Source organism: Chiroxiphia lanceolata, chromosome 4, assembly GCF_009829145.1.
Source record: "Chiroxiphia lanceolata isolate bChiLan1 chromosome 4, bChiLan1.pri, whole genome shotgun sequence".
NCBI classification, from domain to species: Eukaryota; Metazoa; Chordata; class Aves; order Passeriformes; family Pipridae; genus Chiroxiphia; species Chiroxiphia lanceolata.
Window position 1 is genome coordinate 31,462,965 of NC_045640.1, and position 19,318 is coordinate 31,482,282.

General features: G+C 38.4%; 1 protein-coding gene across 8 annotated transcripts in view; it reads right to left on the bottom strand.

Moving 5' to 3' along the window:
- The window catches only part of MTUS1 (microtubule associated scaffold protein 1), a 132,995-nt gene that overhangs the window by 56,100 nt on the left and 57,577 nt on the right, over positions 1-19,318 (bottom strand). For 5 of the 8 annotated variants that reach the window (XM_032686985.1, XM_032686986.1, XM_032686982.1 and 2 more), the window contains 3 exons: positions 15,951-16,082; positions 14,215-14,304; positions 13,079-13,126 (listed from right to left, as the gene is read on the bottom strand). In XM_032686985.1, the coding sequence (XP_032542876.1) occupies positions 13,079-13,126; positions 14,215-14,304; positions 15,951-16,082 (270 nt within the window). Of the gene's footprint in view, positions 1-1,063; positions 1,523-13,078; positions 13,127-14,214; positions 14,305-15,950; positions 16,083-18,227; positions 18,433-19,318 lie in introns of those variants that run through there. The other 3 variants (XM_032686988.1, XM_032686989.1, XM_032686990.1) reach the window with 3 other exon arrangements.

A 19,318-nucleotide genomic window follows, 5' to 3' on the forward strand; every position in this document is an offset into this window, starting at 1 on the left:
AACTCAGAATCTGGATTTACTTTGGCAAGGATAAGTAATGACAAGGCAAATGGTTTAAGCTGCTATGTGAAAAGCCAGGACAGTAAGGAAAGCTGACTGGTAGCACTGAACTCCAAAACAATAAGAGCAGAGAGGGTGGTATTCAAGTGAGAAAGGAAATCCCCAAGAGGAAGAGCTTCTGCAAAACTAGTTTAGTAGCTGCTTGCTCACCTCTAAGTAAAATGCAAGAAAATTACAAACAGTGCAGTAGAGATAATATTATGTAACATGCAACTGCCATCAGTTTCTCTAGGTGTCATATCCCAGCTCAAAGAAACAAACAACTGCCACTCTCCCCCAAGACAACACATGTATATCCTGGAACAAAGCTCAGCTTCCATAATCTTGCTTTATTTGCTTTGCCTGCCATTGAAGATGAAAATCAGGTCAGATGCAGCTGAGAATTTTGTAATTTGTTTGTTTGTTTGTTTGTTGTGTTTTGTGTCTGCATGGGTGTGAAGTAAACACCCCCACACTCATCTTGAATGTCTCAAAACTTTTTACCTTTCAGGTTTGAATCGACACAAGCGGGCACAAAAGTTTGCTTGTTCCACAACATGTATGATGACATATCTACAGGTAAGTATTCAAATATTTCACATAGTCAGAAAGCTACATTGTGACAGCCCATATTCATTCTGCTTCCCTCCCTGTTTCCCCCTTGCATCCCATCACGATATAGAAAAGACAGTGCTCCCAGAAGATAACCATTAAAATGATTAAATAAATATTTAATAGCACAGACTTCCTGATACTATTTTTGGAACTGTGCAAAGAAAGAGCAAATTCCAATTTACATTTCATAAACAGAATAACCATTTTCCAAACAAGCAGCTCAGCACAGGTGCACACACACACACAGTTAGAATATGAAACCACTTCGCTCAAAAGTCAGACTTCTGTATGAAATTTAAAAACTTTCATGCCAACTACAGTTCTTATTTACTAAAAATAAGTCACCATTAAAGTAAACAAGATATTCCCTCAATGCATGCTCTGATCATCATATTAAAAATGCACAAACCTGTATGAAATATAACAGTGCTTTTCTTGTAGCCAGAAGGTAGACGAATGTTTCGGAGCAACCCCTTTGCTGTCAGCCTTACGCGCATGTTGGATAAGGAAAATTTCGGGGACCATAACATGTCTTCAGTGCAATTGGAAGATAAACAAGCAAGAAATAGCCTCCATGTACTGTCACATACTATGTTTTTTAATCGCTACTGGCAGAAGTGAGCAATTCTTGTTAAAGAAAACAGGCTTGAAGAAATAATCAAGTCTCCATTCCTTTGCTCTGATTCCTTATGCACAGACGAGCAAAACATCAGTAAAAGCAGATACCCATCACATAAATGCTGCTGGCAGCTTCTTCTCACCAGATGTTGTGAAAACAAAGCTTGTCCTCAGAATAAAATCGACTTAGTGACTTGGAAAACCAACAGCCTCTGAACTGCATCACAGTGTTGATGCTCAATCTGCTATGGGACTCCGTGGGCTGGGAGCTAGAAAAGGAGAAATGGGAGGAGGAGGAAGTGGGTGGTCTCAGCAGCTGAATATATCATCCAGCAATGTCACAGTCCATGTAATTTTTCTTTGGAGACTGTAAGGGACATTATTTGAATATTCCTGGAGGCATATTTTAGCTTTGCACCCAGAAAGGATTTTTGGAGAGCATTTTTTAAAATAGTTTCTTTCAGTCAAATATTATGTCAACATTTAAAGTCTTAACAAATCCACAAACACATCTATTCTCTAAGAACATCTATTCTCTCAGTGTTTGAGAGCTGCTTAAGGGAAATTCTGTTTAGCTTGGCAGCTCAACACTGCAGATGCTTCCATTTATCAGCAGAGGAGCAAGGAATCAGGCATTAATTCATATTAAAACAGTTCTCTGCCAGCTGGGTTTTGAAGGCACCCAAACAGAGGCAAACAAGCAGTGCTGCAAGAATTCCTACAACATAGATGCTGTTTCCATATTTAATTAGCTCTCATATAAAAATTTCTTCTATTTAATGAGCTCACAAGTTTTGTGTATACTTTGGTGAAGTTCGCTGCCACTGGCAAAAATAAAATTAAAATAAATTTAGAAACTAGAAAACAGAGGAGTAACTGTTTTACCGATTAGAAAATGTCGCATTTTTGCAAACAACCATGACTATAAACACATGCACTGGCCACTTTCCTGTGCAAAAAGAAACATTTCACTACTTTGCCTGAGGTCAGTAGCTGCCTTACTAGGCAGCCACTGAGCAGGGACCACCCAAGTACCTTTCAGCGGATGCAGAAGACAAGACAGTGACATCTCTTACTTCTTTAGAGTTGCTCGAAGAGCTGTTCTCCACAGACTTCGTATCTTTTTAGAGACAACAAAATTAGGTACTTTTCCATTGATTCTGCACTTATTTCACCAAACCACAGCTAATGTTCTCCAGCATCCATCCCTTTGACAGTTTTTCCAGAAACAAGTAATGCAACTCGGTCTGAAGGAGGTATAAGCCAAATCAAATATAATCACACTGACAGGTCTCATCCCAGTGGTGCCTGACCTGTCTTCTCTTTACCGCAAATCTAATTTTTATATTTTAATAGCATGTCTTACTTGTTCAAGATTCATAGCACTTTAAATTCACTAGTTCTTATTTACCAGACAGCCAGAACTAAAAATAGCATGTTGTTGCTGTATCTGGGTATCTCTAACGTCACACAGAGGGCCGGTGCAGTGGCAATGAAGCAGCTCATTGTATGCACAGCAAAGGAGCTGCAGCCCAGCACCGAGACAGACCCATTCGGCCAACCTCCACAGCACACTGCCTGATGACACCGCTGAATGTTTTTGAATCATGTACCAAAGTATTTGTTTCCCAGCACAGTGATGTACCACCAACTCTGAAGTACTATAATACGTCTTCAGTGCACACAAACCCATTCAATATAAGTACAAAGACAGTAAATTAGGGGTTTTTGTTTGGTTCCCAGGGCAGCCTCTGCACACAGCTGGGCATGCATGTCATTACCTCATCTATTCCTTCTAGTCTGAAGAGCTTTGGCACTAGCAATGTGCGTTCATCTGTCTTTCCAAATGCCTGCAGTTCCAGACTCTTTCCTAATCCAACAGTACTATCAAAGACATCGCCTTCTTTCTGGGATGCAAGATGATTATGCTTGGAAACCACACTGAGCAGTAAACCAGAAGGCTTGCTACAGCACACTACAGTAAGCCTTGTGTATTCAGGATAGTTCATTAGCCCATCTTGTCAAATATTAGATCACTGTTGTCAAATCCTTTCTTAATTAAGGCATTTTGAGAACCTGACCAGGCCTACAGTCAGTCTTCAAACACCACTGAATACCCAGCCACACCAAATTTTACCATTTTGCCAGGGCACCCACAAGAATTCCTTTATATTTCCCTCCTGCCCCCACATCTCTCCAAGAGAGGAACTGCTCCATGTAGCAAATATTCTCTCACCATCCCAGTTTGATGCTCTCACAAAGGTGGAGACAGACCAACTGGGTTAAAACAAATCCCAAAACACCACAAACTAACAACAAAATGCCCACACCCAAAAAACCAACCCGCCACCTCTCCCCATCCTTGCAATAGTGCCCAAGAGAAATCAAAAGAACTTCTCATTAGCCTGTAAAACCATAGAAGTTAAAACACCCCACTGAAACCTAACTTTCTTCCTAGGAAAAGGAGCTAGAACAAAGAATCTCTAGAAGGCAAACATCATCTAATGAACCAGTTTGGAAATTGAGGAAGGAATGAATCACCAGGCAAAATATGTGCAGATAAAAGCTCTACATGGACATCAAAATATTTGTAGCACAGACCAAAACTACTCTTACAGAGATACACAAGTAATATTTTTAACACCTCTTCTTTCCATTCTTTGTTTGGATGGAAATAGGCCATGAAGAAACAGATACACCATCATATTATTTGTAACAGATACACTATCATATTATTTGTAAAAAACCTTCTGATTTGACAAAAATGCGTTTCTAGCCTCTAGAGCTGGAATTCTGTTAAATCCCAGAAACCTGAAACAGATCTGCCTTATGCAGAAGTAGACCTGACAGCACTAATCAAAAGCAATAGCTGCATGTCAGTCTTGTCTAGTACCCAATTCCAGTGAGCTCTGACAGCAGCCACCAAGAGGACTGTCCATCCCCATCTAAAGAGCTCCCAGGAGAGACTTAACTTGCAGAGAGGTTCCCCTAGTGTAGTCTTTCCAGAGCTCAGTGTCACACCATGGTACACTCTGCTCCGCTGTGGCTGTGCATCTGCTAGTGTTGTTTCCTTGGCTCAGGAAAACAGAACCTTCCACTGTGTGTCTGTATTCCCACAACAGCCACCTAGTGCCTGGTGCTGGCAGGGTACAAAGCCAGGGCTAATCCTTGGGAGCTTAACACAGCATGCCAGGAATATCCACTGTCTACATTTCACGCCTAACATGAAGATCACAGAGAGGTCTTTTTCTATCTTGACACTGGATAAGGACGACAGAAAATAGCACCAGAAAACAGGAGAATAAATTAGGAAATTATATACAAAGGATAAAAGGACTGACAGATTTTTATTTACTAGCACCTTTCTGCTGGCTTCCCTCAGACTCCAAGGGCAGAACTAGTGATCAACATGGGCAAAGGGGCTCTATCCTGTTACTACCACATAATTCGGTCTGGGTTGCTAAACGTATCAGTACCTGATGACACCATCAGATTGATGGAGGGGCTATACCTGTTTTAACCCTGGCAGATTTAGCATATCTGCACTCCCTGGGAATGTGAGTAATGTGACAAAAACGGATCAAAGTGCATTGGCATCTGTAGGCTCTTCAATTCAGCCTCATGAGGCCAAGTCCACAGTGTCTGCATGTGTTTCTGTTGTCCCTGTCACTCTTGCCAAATCCAACAATCACTGAGAATGCCACCGGAACACAATAAGTATCTCACATATAAAAGTCTAAATCAGAGGCTAAATCTTTAGATCTGAAAAGCCCATGTAAAGGACATCTGGCTCCACGTCACAAGACAGCAAGAGCAGTGAGGAGCAGATGGATTTTACTGGCATGTTTTCCTTCTGGAAGAACTGAAAGGTGATTGCTTATGCAAGGAGACGCAAGAAGCAGGAACCTGCTAAGAGCCAAAGGGTCATCTGTGTCCTCATTTTTATTTCTGGAAAATGACTGCCCCCACTCCACTTTCCTGTGACCACCTTGCTCTATGTGCTCCAGTCTGAAAAACTAACCTTCCTGTAGGCAACAGTACCTGCTGCCACAACAAATGCAAACTGAAGCCTTGAGACTAATTTTAAGCTCAAATCCTCCCCTGAAGAAAAAAGCAAACCTCTTTCTTCCTCAGAGCAGAAACTAAAATCCTAAATAATTGAGGGGGTTTTTTTCTAGTACACAGAAGCTTTTAATCATTATAAATTCAGCAGCCTGTCAAACTGAAGGTAATGCTGCAGTGGATTCCCAGGCAAACAGATACAGGAATCAGCCTGATCTGTGTCTCCCTCATGCAACAGTGGTATTTATATTGTCTGCACTCTTTCAGAATTGAAAATAGTCACAAAACACTGCAAGAGTCATTTAATTTTTAACTTCTGACTTAAGGGAAGGGCATGTGCAGGATGTCCCTTCCAAAATGGCATTTTTGTTAAGACTGACTCAGTCAAAATCCTACAGAGCTGCTACTCTACAACAGTGTAAAATGTCACCAACACTAGGATAACATGCTCTAAAATATGAAGCTTCAATCATCCAGCCAGATGAGACAAAAACTCACAACCTCTTTGCTAGGGACTTCTGCTATTCAGAAATAGGGTAGATGTATGCTTAGTTTCTTGTGAGCTCAAGCCTCAAGGAGTGGAGGAAAAACAAACATTTAAATTAGGGCCACAGCTTATGGATCTGTTAATTATTTATTCACACAATACTGATTTATATTCACAGCGCAACTGTATTTCATCCATGGCCTCGCAACACCACCACTCAGACAGCCTCTGCTGAAGAGCAACTTTGCAAATAAGGTCAATTTAGGCAAGTGTATGTCCTAAGGCATGTTAATGTTTTATCTGGAGAACACAAAGCACATTAAAGATAACTCAACTGCCTTTTGCTTACCTCTGTGGGCTTCGTATGTCCTCCATTACCCCAGACATGCAGACGTATAAGTTGTTTAACCATCTTTGATACAAGATCCATGAGTTGCATGTCTGAGGCAATTTAATGGTCTTTCAAGTATTGTGTCAGCTTTCCCCGTAACAGGATCCAATGACAACAATATGGGCAGCTACTTTATCTGCTGAGAAGTATCTTACAGTATATGAGGAAAGCCTGAAGAAAGCTAGAAGAATCCAGTCAGAGGACTTAAAAGTAACTTAAAAAAATTAAATATTGTAAGAGGACATTAAGAGTCAGCTTTAGAATACCTCATATATCTCACCTCAAAACTAAGAAAAACTCAGTAGAATTGACAACTCAATTACTCACTGTTTACTGAAAATGCATCAAACAACATGCACAATCTGAGGAACTCCAGAGAGACAAAGAAAAAAAAAAACCAAGTCTGACAACATCAGAAGAGATCAATATCTAGATTTAACTGGAGAAAGAAGGGATAAGAAGACAGAGAGAACCAAGTAGTAGGATGGTATATTCAATATAATTTGGCATTGCATACTGCAACTCCCTTGGGAATAACAAAACGAAAAGAGTTTGTTACTGGTATGTGATCCTGATGGTCTGTCAAAGCTCTAAAGTCTCTTAACAAAATAAAAATGTATTGTTCTCTTAATTACTGAAAAAAAAAAAGGAAAGAATTTAGATACCTTAAAATTCATTGAGACAGAACAGTATAAAACCACCAACTGTGGTGAATCCTAACAATGCAATCCTAACAAATGAAAGCCATTAGGACAGACTTCCACACTAGATAAGCCTTGAACTCAGCTTCTGACACCGGGCAATTTTCTTTTGGACTGAGCTGATGCAATCTGTGAATATCCATTTCACCTGACACCTCTAGTCACACAGAGGCTGGCCTATCCAATATTTAGACAAGTGTGAGAAAACCAAAGCTCTGTGTTCTTCTCCTGTGTGGCTTGTTATTGCGAAACACCAAAATAAGTACCATGGAAGAGAGCTACAGACATTCCTCCCCACAACAGGAAAAACACCACAGAAATAAACTACAAATTTCCCTCCATAGGAAGCCTGCATACTTCTGTGTCACCAGGAGTTTGGAGTATGGCTGTGCAGGGCTGGAGAGCAAGTTTCTCACAGAAGTCTGAAACTAAATAATAATAAATATCTCTGAAGTTTCTAACTTGCACTCCAGAAAAGAGATTCTTACTTAAAAGCATTAACAGAAGAAACAGACCTTGTAGTGTGAAGACCATTTGGATTGGGCTACACAAGGCCTTAATAAATGATTGTCTGTTACTACAGGAACACTGGCGGGGCTCATATCAAGTCTTCATTGCTGAGATTTTAAAAATAATCCCAACATTTTCAGTCCACCAATTTGAGAAACTATCAGCAGAATACCACCACCACTTGAATGAGCTGGCCCATGTGTTACTCCATAGCAAGCCTTCAGGTTTCAGAATTCATTGTTTTTTGTAAAGATACCTGTTGAAGGCCCAGGGAACATGTGTTGATTTTCAGCATGGAACAACAGACAACCTTCTCAAATTGTTAATTTTCAGAACGTCAAGTTTGGGAAGAACACTAGGAAGATAAATGCAAATACATTGATAGACTTCCTTGACAGCTGAAGGGACCAACTGGGAATACATTAAGACTCCTCCCCTCGTCATGTACCTCTGCTTTTGCATCCTGTCCTCAATTGTAACAAACATACTACCTCAGGAAAAAAACCCATTTGTTTAAAAATAAAAACAAACAAACAGCACAACCCAAAAACCCCATTCAAAACAGATGAGTTCAGAATTTAGAGTGGCTTTCTCTGAACATCAGCACCAGTCATTTTCCTTGAAGACTTCTGGAGCACAGTGGCTGTCACCCAAGTCATTAAATCCTTAGATCCAGCTGTTGTACTATACTTTATTTGTTAACAGTGGAAAAAATCTGGCCAAGAAAGTAACAGCTATTGTCTTTCAAAGATTATGTCAGGTTTACAGATATTCCCTTAACTCTTCAAAATAAAAATCATTATATGTCCCCAATGAATACATTTATTAAGTAACTGAAATTCACATGCATTTAGATTAATTCTCCATTTATTGATATAGAAATGGCAAAACGAATACCTGCTTTTATAGCTGGTTCACATGCAATAGCTACACTACTTGTAGCTTTGCTGTCTGTTTATAAGAGAATGTTTAAGGCTAGATCATGAGACAATTAAGTCATTCAGACAGTCCTCCTATTTCACATGGATGAAAAAAAAAATCTAAAAAACAGACTATAGCTGGCTTTTTACTGCAGCTAGAAAGGCAACAAAATAATCCAATGCACAGTACAATATCTGCAAAAAGAGGTTTAAGCCTGATCTCACTGTTGCTTTTCAAGGGATAAAGGAAAAATACTAAATTTACATTGTTCAACTCTGGGAATTCCCATGTGTAAAATATTAACTACATTAAATGAATACAGAATCTAATCTTGTTCCTGCATCACCTCAAAGAGTTTACAAAACTGTTCCAAGTTTTTCTGCAGGATTTCCTGACTTTTCTTTTGGAGAGAGGGGGCAGAGACAGAAAAACTGACAAACCCAACTTATTTAGAAATGCTGAAGCTCTTAACAGGAGAGACTGAGAATCCAGTCTCAACACAACTGTATTGAAAATCCTGATTAAAGCTAGTCAGAAATGTTTCTTCTGCAATATGGAAGATCTGGACCTCCTGACTGCCAGGGCACATATGTTCACATACACATCAAGACCTTTTCAGGTTTCCAAGCAACAAGAACACTGCTTGGACAGTGTCTTCTACTACTTGCAAAAACTTTTAGAAGCAATACACACCACCCCCACTCAATAACAAACCCAAAAAGACCTTCTGATCAGATGCAAAAGGAGAAACAGACCCCTAATAAGTCTCTTGACCAGATATCCCTCATCAGTAGGGTAATTTGCCACCATGCTGAAGACTACAGATGATCAGCTAGATGAAAGAATTCACCGAAGACCTAAGTATTTGGCATTCCTAATGATGCTCATCAGCTCTCAGAACAGTCTTCCCAATTTTTAAAGAAAGTTTACAGATTTTGTCATAGTATCATGTACAATTTTAAAATATTAAGTCTTTTTTGTTGTTGTTAAAGCACAAGCAGAGTGTGATGGACATTAATCCTGCGTCTTCCAGACATGGAAAGTGCAAGTATTTTGAAGGTAACCTATTCTACCCAAGAATCTACAATATAAGAACTCTTTCCTCTGAGTTTCAGCAGGGATGACTGAGGGCATGAAAGAAAGTGGTATAAAACGAAACTTAAAGTATGCCTCCAACTTCTGTTTGAACCAGAGTATTTTGTTAGTAAAAGCATCCTATCCCAGTATAAGAGTTTGAGTGAGGAGCCAGCACGCACCTTTAACAACCTGTTCTAAGAGACAGCTTCATGGTCTGTTACATTTATATCTTATTTTTTCATTTAACCTTGATTGGCACAACTACTCACTTTTGCAATAAGCCTCCTGATTGAATTTATTCCCTCTCCCAGTGTTATATTTTCTCACAAATTATTGAACTAAAACAGCCTTTCTTTATGAGAGTAAGGAAACAGAATACCATGACAGAGCATATACCATTTCTTGATAAAGCTTCTTTGGTTTTCATGGCTTCTACAGCCTTTAGTAACTGATTCCACTCTGCATAATCCGTCACAGTATGAGAAGATACAACATACTTAATAACACCTTACACGTGTATCCAGCAGTTGTCCTAGCTGTCCTGATAACAGTCTTGTGCCGCACACACAAGTGGAACCTGTTATCCATAACAGACCATAGATCCCTTTCAGGGTCAGGGAACAAAAGGACAAGTCCTCCTATAAATATTTACGTGCTTTATTCCCAAAGTGATTGCTTTACCTTTGGAACTGCCAAACAGGATATTTGCTTTTGCTTGGCTTACGTAGTTACAGAGATTACTCTATTGTAACTTATCCTTAACACTCAGTCAACAACAGAGACATGAGACATGAATACCCACTGCATTCACCCACACTACACTGTAATATACTGCACAGGTATTAGACATAGACCTCTTTTTCTACAGGGAGGGCTGCGGAGACAAAGGAAACAGCACTAACTTCTACTCATTTTTAGAAGCAGTTTTACATCAGTTTGAAATTCCAATTCACAAGAGGCAACATTTTTATTCATATTTACATTAAGACATTACGGTAAGTGCACATGAACAGTCTTACTTGAAGTTAGCAAGTTAAAAAGTATAATAAAACATATTATTCCCAAGAAGTTAAATTTGCCTCAGCTTTAAAGCCAGTGCTGAAGAAATACACCACAGAACTTGTAAAACTTATTTGATGCACTGAACATCATCCATGAAAGATACACCTTGTGAATGTTTTAACACTAACAAGAAATGAACAGCTGCAAATATACATGTCTCTCCAATTTTACAGGCACACTAACAGTGTGTTGTGGCTTGCTTTTGTCAAGCAGATTCTGGCTTTGCACCACTGCTGCAAATGAATGGAAAATGGAGAAAGAGCACCAAAAGTCAGAGAACAGACACCATATCTAGAAAAGCCTGCTATTTTTCCATCCTTAAAGTGTGAAAAGCAACGTGAACAACTGAGCTAGACATTTAATTAATGCCTTAATGCAATCAACTACCAGAGTCCTGCTGCAAGAAATTAGTCCTGGGCACAGGGGCAAGAAATAGAACTGAGGTTGGAACTCTTCACCGAGTAAGGCTAAAATCCATAGACTTAACTATGGCACTGAAATGAAAGAACAAAAGCTTTATACTAGCTGCAATCACTAGAACAAAGCTCCACTATAATATCAAAGCCACAAAGAAAATAGAAAAAAAAATAAAAAGAAGATAGTGGGCCTCATTCTACATGGTACTGGTTGACATTATTTCAGTTCATTTCAAAAAAGCTCATTTGTCCTTTCTTCAAATGTAAGACATTGTACTGCAGAACATCCAAGCAGTCACACAATATTTTTATTTTGTAAGAACTATCTGCAACTGTTAGGATGGGGGGGAGGAATCTTTCTTAAAAATGCAAAATATGCCATCAGAAAACTGCGTTCATAAATGGTAAATTATAATAATGTTCTGTTTAAGTTAGAAATTTGGTAACTTCAAAGTCTAACATATCCAATTTTGGAAGCTGACTCAGTACAGGAAACAGTTCAGGTTTATTAAGACAAACACTGAAATACAGCCATTCTACTGGCAAAAGTATGATGCTAAAGAGCATTTACTAAAGAATCGCTAACTATTACAGCCAATTTGGAGTTTATGGCTGTGTTTTTAAGGCATCATATCCAGCACTTCAAAGCTATGTAGCTACGTGCTTTATTAGGTTGGAAAAGATTAATCACAAACAGAATTATATTAAACTAGTAAAAAGGGGAGGGAGGCACTACTTTTCTGCATGGAAAATAGAGAGAATGTGTCACAACTAAATTTAAGGGGAAACAAAGTTATATTTTGAGACGACACTAAGCAAGCATAAGAGGAATTTACTTTTTTAATTCGTAGTCCAGAAACAGATTTTGTTGCCTATTGTGAGTTTCCTCAACTGAGCTGATCAAGACATTATGTTGCTAGCTGAATCATCCTCTACATACTTATACAGCAGACTGCATTTGAGCTCTTGAAACGTAGTGTCAGACTTTACCTAAACTAACATTAGTTCAGCCAAATATCAATAAAAGCAACAAACAGAACAAGCACTTTGTGCAAAGTCTTACACTTTATGTATGACAGAAGCCCTGATCCTTAACAGAAGATATCAAAGTACTCAACCACAATTGATATGTACACATTTGACACCCAAGAGAGTAAAAAGACAAAAGCATTGAACTCATGTTATGACTACAGGAAATTAAAAACATACTGCCACAGTACCAGAGTTGCAGGTCAGAACTGATTTGCCTAGTAATTCCAGACTCAAATTTACAACATCTGCTTGGCTGCAGCATCTCTTTCAGAAAGACATCTGCTATTCACTCAGGGGACAAAGGGCTTTCCAGCGATCTTCAGTATCTTTCAAAAAGGGCTTTTCAATGAGTAATTAATTACAAGCAGCATTTAATTCAGTAAATACATGCTGATTCTCGGGAAACTAAATTAGACTGCCAACTCTCTTGAAAAGACCTGGAAATCATTTCAAGTAGAAACATCATCTGAAGACTTTTCTGTCTCCTGGCAGATAGAAATTGGCACCAGGTGTCCTGACTGGTACAAGCACCAAAAACAAACCCAACATGAAGTCCTTAAAACTCTGCCAGATTTTGAAACACCATCTGCCATTTAATCAGCTGTGATTCCCTCCCCCTGCCATATGAGCAGACACACATATCAACATCCTTGGACAGTTTCAACTTCTTATACAAGTGCAGTCTGCAGTGATACACAGAGACAGCTCACACCAAAAGGTTACCTACAATGAACCTTCCAGAAAAGAAAGATTCTGCATGATTCTTCTATTTGTTTTTTTAAAGCCACTACACATGAATTCATTCATTACTTAGCCCACTGTGGCTAAACAGCAAAAACTACAACCAGTTTCATTTCCATGCCTTTTTTGGTTTTTTATACCATTTAAACCTCATTAAGTTTCACTGGAAATAGAGTAACAGATACCACAGACTGCATATTATAAGACATGGGTAGCCTGAAGACACTAAGTAGACAAAACTCAAGACACCTTTTTCCACCTCCTTTAAAACTGGAGTCAGTGATAGTTTCAGAACTATCCCCTGCAAATCTGTTCTTCCAAGAAAAGAACCAATATACTAATATAATGTATAAACCTAATTTGAGTTGCACCACAGAAAATATAAAAATAAATTCAGAAAACTCACCAGGACCCAAACAAGATAGGCTTTGGTGTACACTTCTTCCAGGAGAACCTATGGTGTTCAGGAAGGAGAAAAAAAAATTACACTTCAAGAGAGTAAAGAAAATAAAGGATGCATTTTCATTAAGCCAAACATGTATTTTCCATTACAATTATCATATTTCATTTAAGTCAGGTAGCACTGTTTCACTTTACTTATTCATAGAGGACTACAGATAATAAGGAACTATCATCTATACTGGCATCATAGCAACTTTTTTCCACCTATATGCTCATAAAGCAGTAATAAATTAACAGCATCCTCAAATGTGCTGCTAATCAAGTTAGATACAAATGAAAACACTGAAAAAGTTAATCCACCCTACCTGTATTGGAGTTACGTGAAAATTGACCTAAGAACCTCATTATTTTTAAGGATAATAAATGAAAGCAATCTTTCAGACTGCTAGGCATAAGTGCAAAAGTCATGTGCAGAGTTCATAAAAGGTCTTTTAACACCATCTTTCTTCAGAATTTACAAATAGTGTGTGATCCTACAACAGGTGTTTCAACAGGAAAAAGCTACTTTGTACTGCTACCATACTTGTTTCCCTCACCTCAGCTTTGCAAATGGAACTTCGCTCCCAAGGCGAAAATTTTGTCTTACAAAGCCTTCCTGAAGATTCTTATCTATTCTTTTGATTCACTCTGGCAGAAATTACTAATTGCAATTCAAAGTTAAAGATAAAACAAATGGCTGATACAGAAACATAGAAGTAGAGTAAATAACCTCAACAAAGCTGACCACCATGTTCTCACAAGAATCTTGCTTAACTTAACCCCAAACTTAGACTAGATTTTTCTATCTTGTGTCTTTTGAGCATACAATCTTACAAGCAGACGACAGAACATCACTTAACAGACATTATCCTGTATTTTTGGTCATTACAGGATGCAAGTTTCAAGCAGACAGTAGACAATGAATGTCCCTTAAACAAATACATAAGGAACACTTTGCAGACTCAGACTCCAATACTATGAACTGAAAGGAAAATGGGGAGACTGTCTCAATTACTCTGAAGTCAGAGCACAGCTGCTCTTTCTGAATACAGAGGGATTCAAGAAAAAGTGAGAAACTGACTTTACCCAACAGCTGATTACCTCTAATCTCACTGACTTTTCTTCCTGGGTGCAGTGGCCCAGCTGATTTTGGTGTGCACTGGTTCAGTGAAGCAGATTTGGTCTTGCCTCCTAGAAGTAAAAGTTGAGATGAACTTTAAAGTAGAACTATGTCACCAATTAAAGACATATATAATATTACACACTTACAGTTAAGTACAAGATGCACAAATCTACTCAAACACACAAAGATACACCTTCTAGAACATTTAAGCTATATTTAAACTTAGCTCTGCTATACCAGAACTCATACTGGAATAAAAAGATGGTTTTAGTAAAGTTTCTAAGCAGGAGAAAACTCCCTCAACCTCTCCTCAGCAGACAGAGACCCCAACCATCTTCCTAAGTCTCCAGTTGACCTTTCCAGTTTCAAAACAACCCTTCTGAACTGGGAAGGCCCCAAAACTCAGTACAGTGGTCCAGATAACACTGAACTGAAGGGGGAATACCAGCTTCTTTCGGCCACACTGCTCCTGCAGGTGCTGAAGGCAGGCTTCCAGCACCCAGGCTGCTGATGATGTTAAGTTATGCATAGCTGTGCTGCATGTTTTTTACCCCCACAGAAAGCATCGGCTTGTCAGAGAGACATATGATTTGTGTTTGTTTCAAAGTGATTTATGATTTGTGGCAAATTCTGTTTTTTCTCACTGTTTACTATTTTAAAGCATGTCACTACAGTATGACATTTGGCAGGCATCTCTTACTTATTCTCAATTATGTCAGATACCAGCTTAAGTCTAAAGCAGGAGTACAGTATTTAATTAGGTTTATCCAATTACAATAACCAGTTCATCACAAAGATGGTCAGAAGCAAGCTGATTATAGCTAGGATTTAGGAAAGAGACACAGCAAGCTTGTTTATCTGCTCCCATTATGTCTTTAATTTTGTCTAGGGAATGAGTTGTCAACTGGTGTTTGTGGCTTGAGTGAAAGAAGCACTGCTGGCTGATCAAGAGGTCCTGGCTTGAACAGGAACTGGAACCAGAACAATGTTTAATACAAAGTCAAGGAGTACATTTAATGTTTTCTTTAGCACAAGATGATAAAGCACATCTTATCTCCATCAAAACTTAAAGCTTCCAATTCAGCCAATAAGAGGAATATTAAGAAAAAGCAGCATGAAAAGCTGAACTGTTTCTGAGACTCTTCCCCTGGAAAGATGTGATAATGCCACTGATCTATGAAAGAAGATACTTCATCTAATAACACCTTATTCAAAAAAATATCCCTATCCCCCAAGGCCCTTTCTATGCCAAATGGGGTGAAGATAATGCAAAGTCTGCATGAGGACAAGAACAATTTCATGACAAATTCAGGGTAGGTCTACCCTACAGATTACCAGCAGCCACAGAATCTGAGCCTGAACTTTTTGAAAGAAAAGAACTCTTATTAAAATAATGTAAGCCCCATGTGATGACACCTGCCACGTAGCAAGGTGCATCTAGTCCCTGTACCATGCAAACCTCTGCTGTACCACAGTGCAGACCTGCTCTTCATTTCCCTGAAATACCTCCATCAATTATAACAATTTAAAGAACATTTTAACCTTCCCATGAAGTCTTACAACACTTGAAGCATCACTGACGTGATTTTACTTCCTCACACTGTTTTCCCAGACCATCATTACTAAACACTGCTTCAGAGGCAGACACCCGCAAGTAACGTACGGCAACGGCAGGAACTGTGCTTTCACTCCGTCTGCGAACAAACCCATGTACCTTTCGGAGTTGACTTCAACAAGTGCAGTCTAGGTCTTGACAGTGCTTTCAAAGGGACAGGTCCTGAAGTGCCATTCTGGCAGGCTGGTTTTGAAGGCCATTCTCCATTCTTGATGACTGTGGCACTTGCAGCTGCAATACAGAATGACAAAGAATTTGCTCTAAGCATAAATAGTTTGATGAAGCCAAGCCTGTCTTACCAGAGGCTGAAGGACCTTGAAAGAAGCTTGGGTTTGTTGCCACAATGGAAATTTTTCCTTGAAAAACAAAAACCTGAAATTTTGGGAAAGCATTGTTTCACTTTTCTAGAAAAAAACTGAAAGTACTTCTAAAGTAAGTACACATTGTTTTGGGTACTAAAAAAATTATGTATACTGACACAAAGAATAAGAAGTTGACATGGCATTTACCAGAGACAAGCAAAAACTAAGTCACTCTGGAATAGTTGGTCATACCGTTGCTCTTTTCTCTAGTCATTAAAAAAAAAAAAAAAGAGGGGCAAAGCTTCTGGCATGTATTATCAGGTTTGCATCAGATCAGTATTTTAATGAGGCTGGCTATTTTTAAAGGCTTGTCTAATATTGTTCATCAAAAGATGGAACATATAGTCTTGAGATTCTTTTAGTGGCTTTAAATGCACTAGCGTAAAGCATATAAGTTAACTTCTTCAAAAAGATGGTTTTTGGCCACTAAATACATTTTCAACCACAGAAAGAGGGGTAGAACTTCTTTCCCCTGTAGAAACACAAGCAACTGAAGCCATCTTCTTTTTAAAAGACAAAGAAAGTTGGACCTCCTCAAAAGGCACAAAAGATAAATACTGCAAAAGGATCTATACATGAGGAACAATTTGCATAACACATCAGTAACACAGTAATTCTGTGGGAATCTGACCCTGATCAACATCAGATTAAAACCAATTTGTTTTGGTAAAACATGAGGCCTGACAGTCCTTAACTTTTTCTGTAAATCACTAAATTAAGGATTTTTGCTCAAGAGTTCACTGCAAGGTAACAACTGCCTATAAACTGGTGCGCTACTTGTAAATCAGAAGTAATGCTCTGGGTAAGCAAGCAGCCTTCTGGAGCAGGACTAGTTAGGGCACTGTTTTGCCCTATTAAAAGCTCCAGAGTCAGCTAACCAGGCTGCATATAGGTAGGAAAACAAAAGGCAGAGTTGCAAAGTTTGATCACTATATGATTCAAAGCTGTTTATTCACAGAATTAGGAGCAGCTACTGCAATCCTGATTAAAGATGGACATGTATGAAATGGTCTCACCCCAGTTAAGATATAAAGAGTTTAAAAACTCAACTCATTAAAAGAATTTTAGTGAAGTATTGACTGTTCAGAAATGCAAGCTCAACTGCTAGGATCAGCTTTTTAACTTCTGAAACACTATTTCCTTTATTTGTAATTATTCAATGCAATTAAAATTTGGATTCTTGTTCTTAACCTCAGAGTTTAAAACATTTCAGTACATTCAAATTACAGTATTTTCAGCTCACCACTAAAACTGAGATTTCTCTACTGTTAAAAAAAATTCTATTTTTCAATGCTCAAACTGGCAGCCTGCATGAAAATATGCTTTTATTAACAACAGCATTTCACACCTCATGATTTCTAAACTTCTCAAATAGGAAGTCATTTTAGAGAAAAAAATCATAAAGTTCAAGTGCTCATTAGACCAAAAAAACCCTAATGCTGCCACAGGGAATTACCAATCTAAAGACATCCTATAACAAAGGGCTGAGCTGACACAGCAAGAGAAACACTTCTGTCATTTTTTTCTCTGTTAATACAAGGTAAACTCCTTAAGCAAAACAAACCAGGTGACTTTGTTGAATTAATATTGTTGACAGGACCACAAGTTTGTTATAAATTTCCTGACATTCACAGCGTAAGCCTCCCATTTTTATCTTTGTGTCCCCCACCAAGCTAATAAAAACATTTTACGTTTACAAATACAATTTTTTTCCTGACATTATTGCATAGTAGATTAAATGAAAGAATAAAAAACAAGAACAGCACTGTACTTAATATTAGAGTACAAAGTAAATTCCTTAATTTTTTCCAATTTGATTTAAGGTCATAAAAATTTCACTAACATGAATTCTATGTAATCTAAAGTCCTTATACTCACAAAACCTTACATAAATCCCAACTAAAGAAAAATAATCTCACAGCAAATCAGCAAATCAAAATATTGCATATATTTACCAACCTCCACAAAACAAAATGCATGCTTTAATATAGAAATAAAAAGGAATACAACCTACTTCTTTTCCCAGTAAACGTGGCTAACAAAGGAACAATACAAAAGCTGTAAGACCCCACTACCAGCAGTGTCAGTAAGGTAATATCATAGTGGCTTCCTGAGTCAGTCGGTGGTGTTAGTGTAGAATTGATAAAAATAATAGGAGAAAAATTAGTTTCTGTGCAACTGCGGAGTCCTCCTGGTATAGTCATTTAAAAAGATCAAAGCAAGCTTAAAGTCTAGGAAGCTGCAGCCATGTTCAACCTCTCATATTGCTGTTGCTTGGTCTTCGTGAATCGGAGTGGAAAAAATTGTAAGCTTGAAGGCAGTGGACAAAACAGATTACAGCAGCTAGCAAATCAGGCTAAATAAGGAGTCATCTGTTTGGACGCTTAATCTGAATACACTCCTTTGTTATAAAGCGATGACCCCATCCTTTGTTACATGAGGGAGCAAAACGAAGAGAGGACAAAGCTGCTTAGCAATTCCAGCTACAGTCCTAAACCTGAACAGCAAAAGTCAACATGGCTGTCACAGTATCAGAACCGATCTGACTACAGAGCGACATGCACATGCATATTTTATCACACATACTCTTATTCCTTTAAGGAATATGTTTGGTCTCAGTTTTTTAATGAAGGTACTACGGGGGGAGGGGGGGGGGTAACCAAGGAGAAAATTTATTAAAGTATGTATGCATATGCGCATACATAAACTACAGACGTGTGATAAATCATGGTTCTCTTTTTCAGTCCATTGAAGACTGATTTAGCAGACATCTGGCACAAAGAAAGGCCTTTGCCCAGTCTTCAAGATAGAACAGATGACATGATAGTAACAGAACATTTGAATGTACTCATTTGAATATATACAGTTGGAAATACTAATACTACTGACATATTTTTGCCACCAATTCCTACAACTGCTGTATAGCTTCAAATCACAGCTAGTTCTATTATTTTTCTCCCTATTTTTAATCAAGATGTATTTGGTTAGGTGATACACCAACGGCTGCAGTTACCTTAGAGATTACAGAAGTCTACCTATGCAAAGTTTTACCTTCTAAAACGAATGTCACTTACCAGTCTTTGATTTCTTCTAAACGTTTCGTAT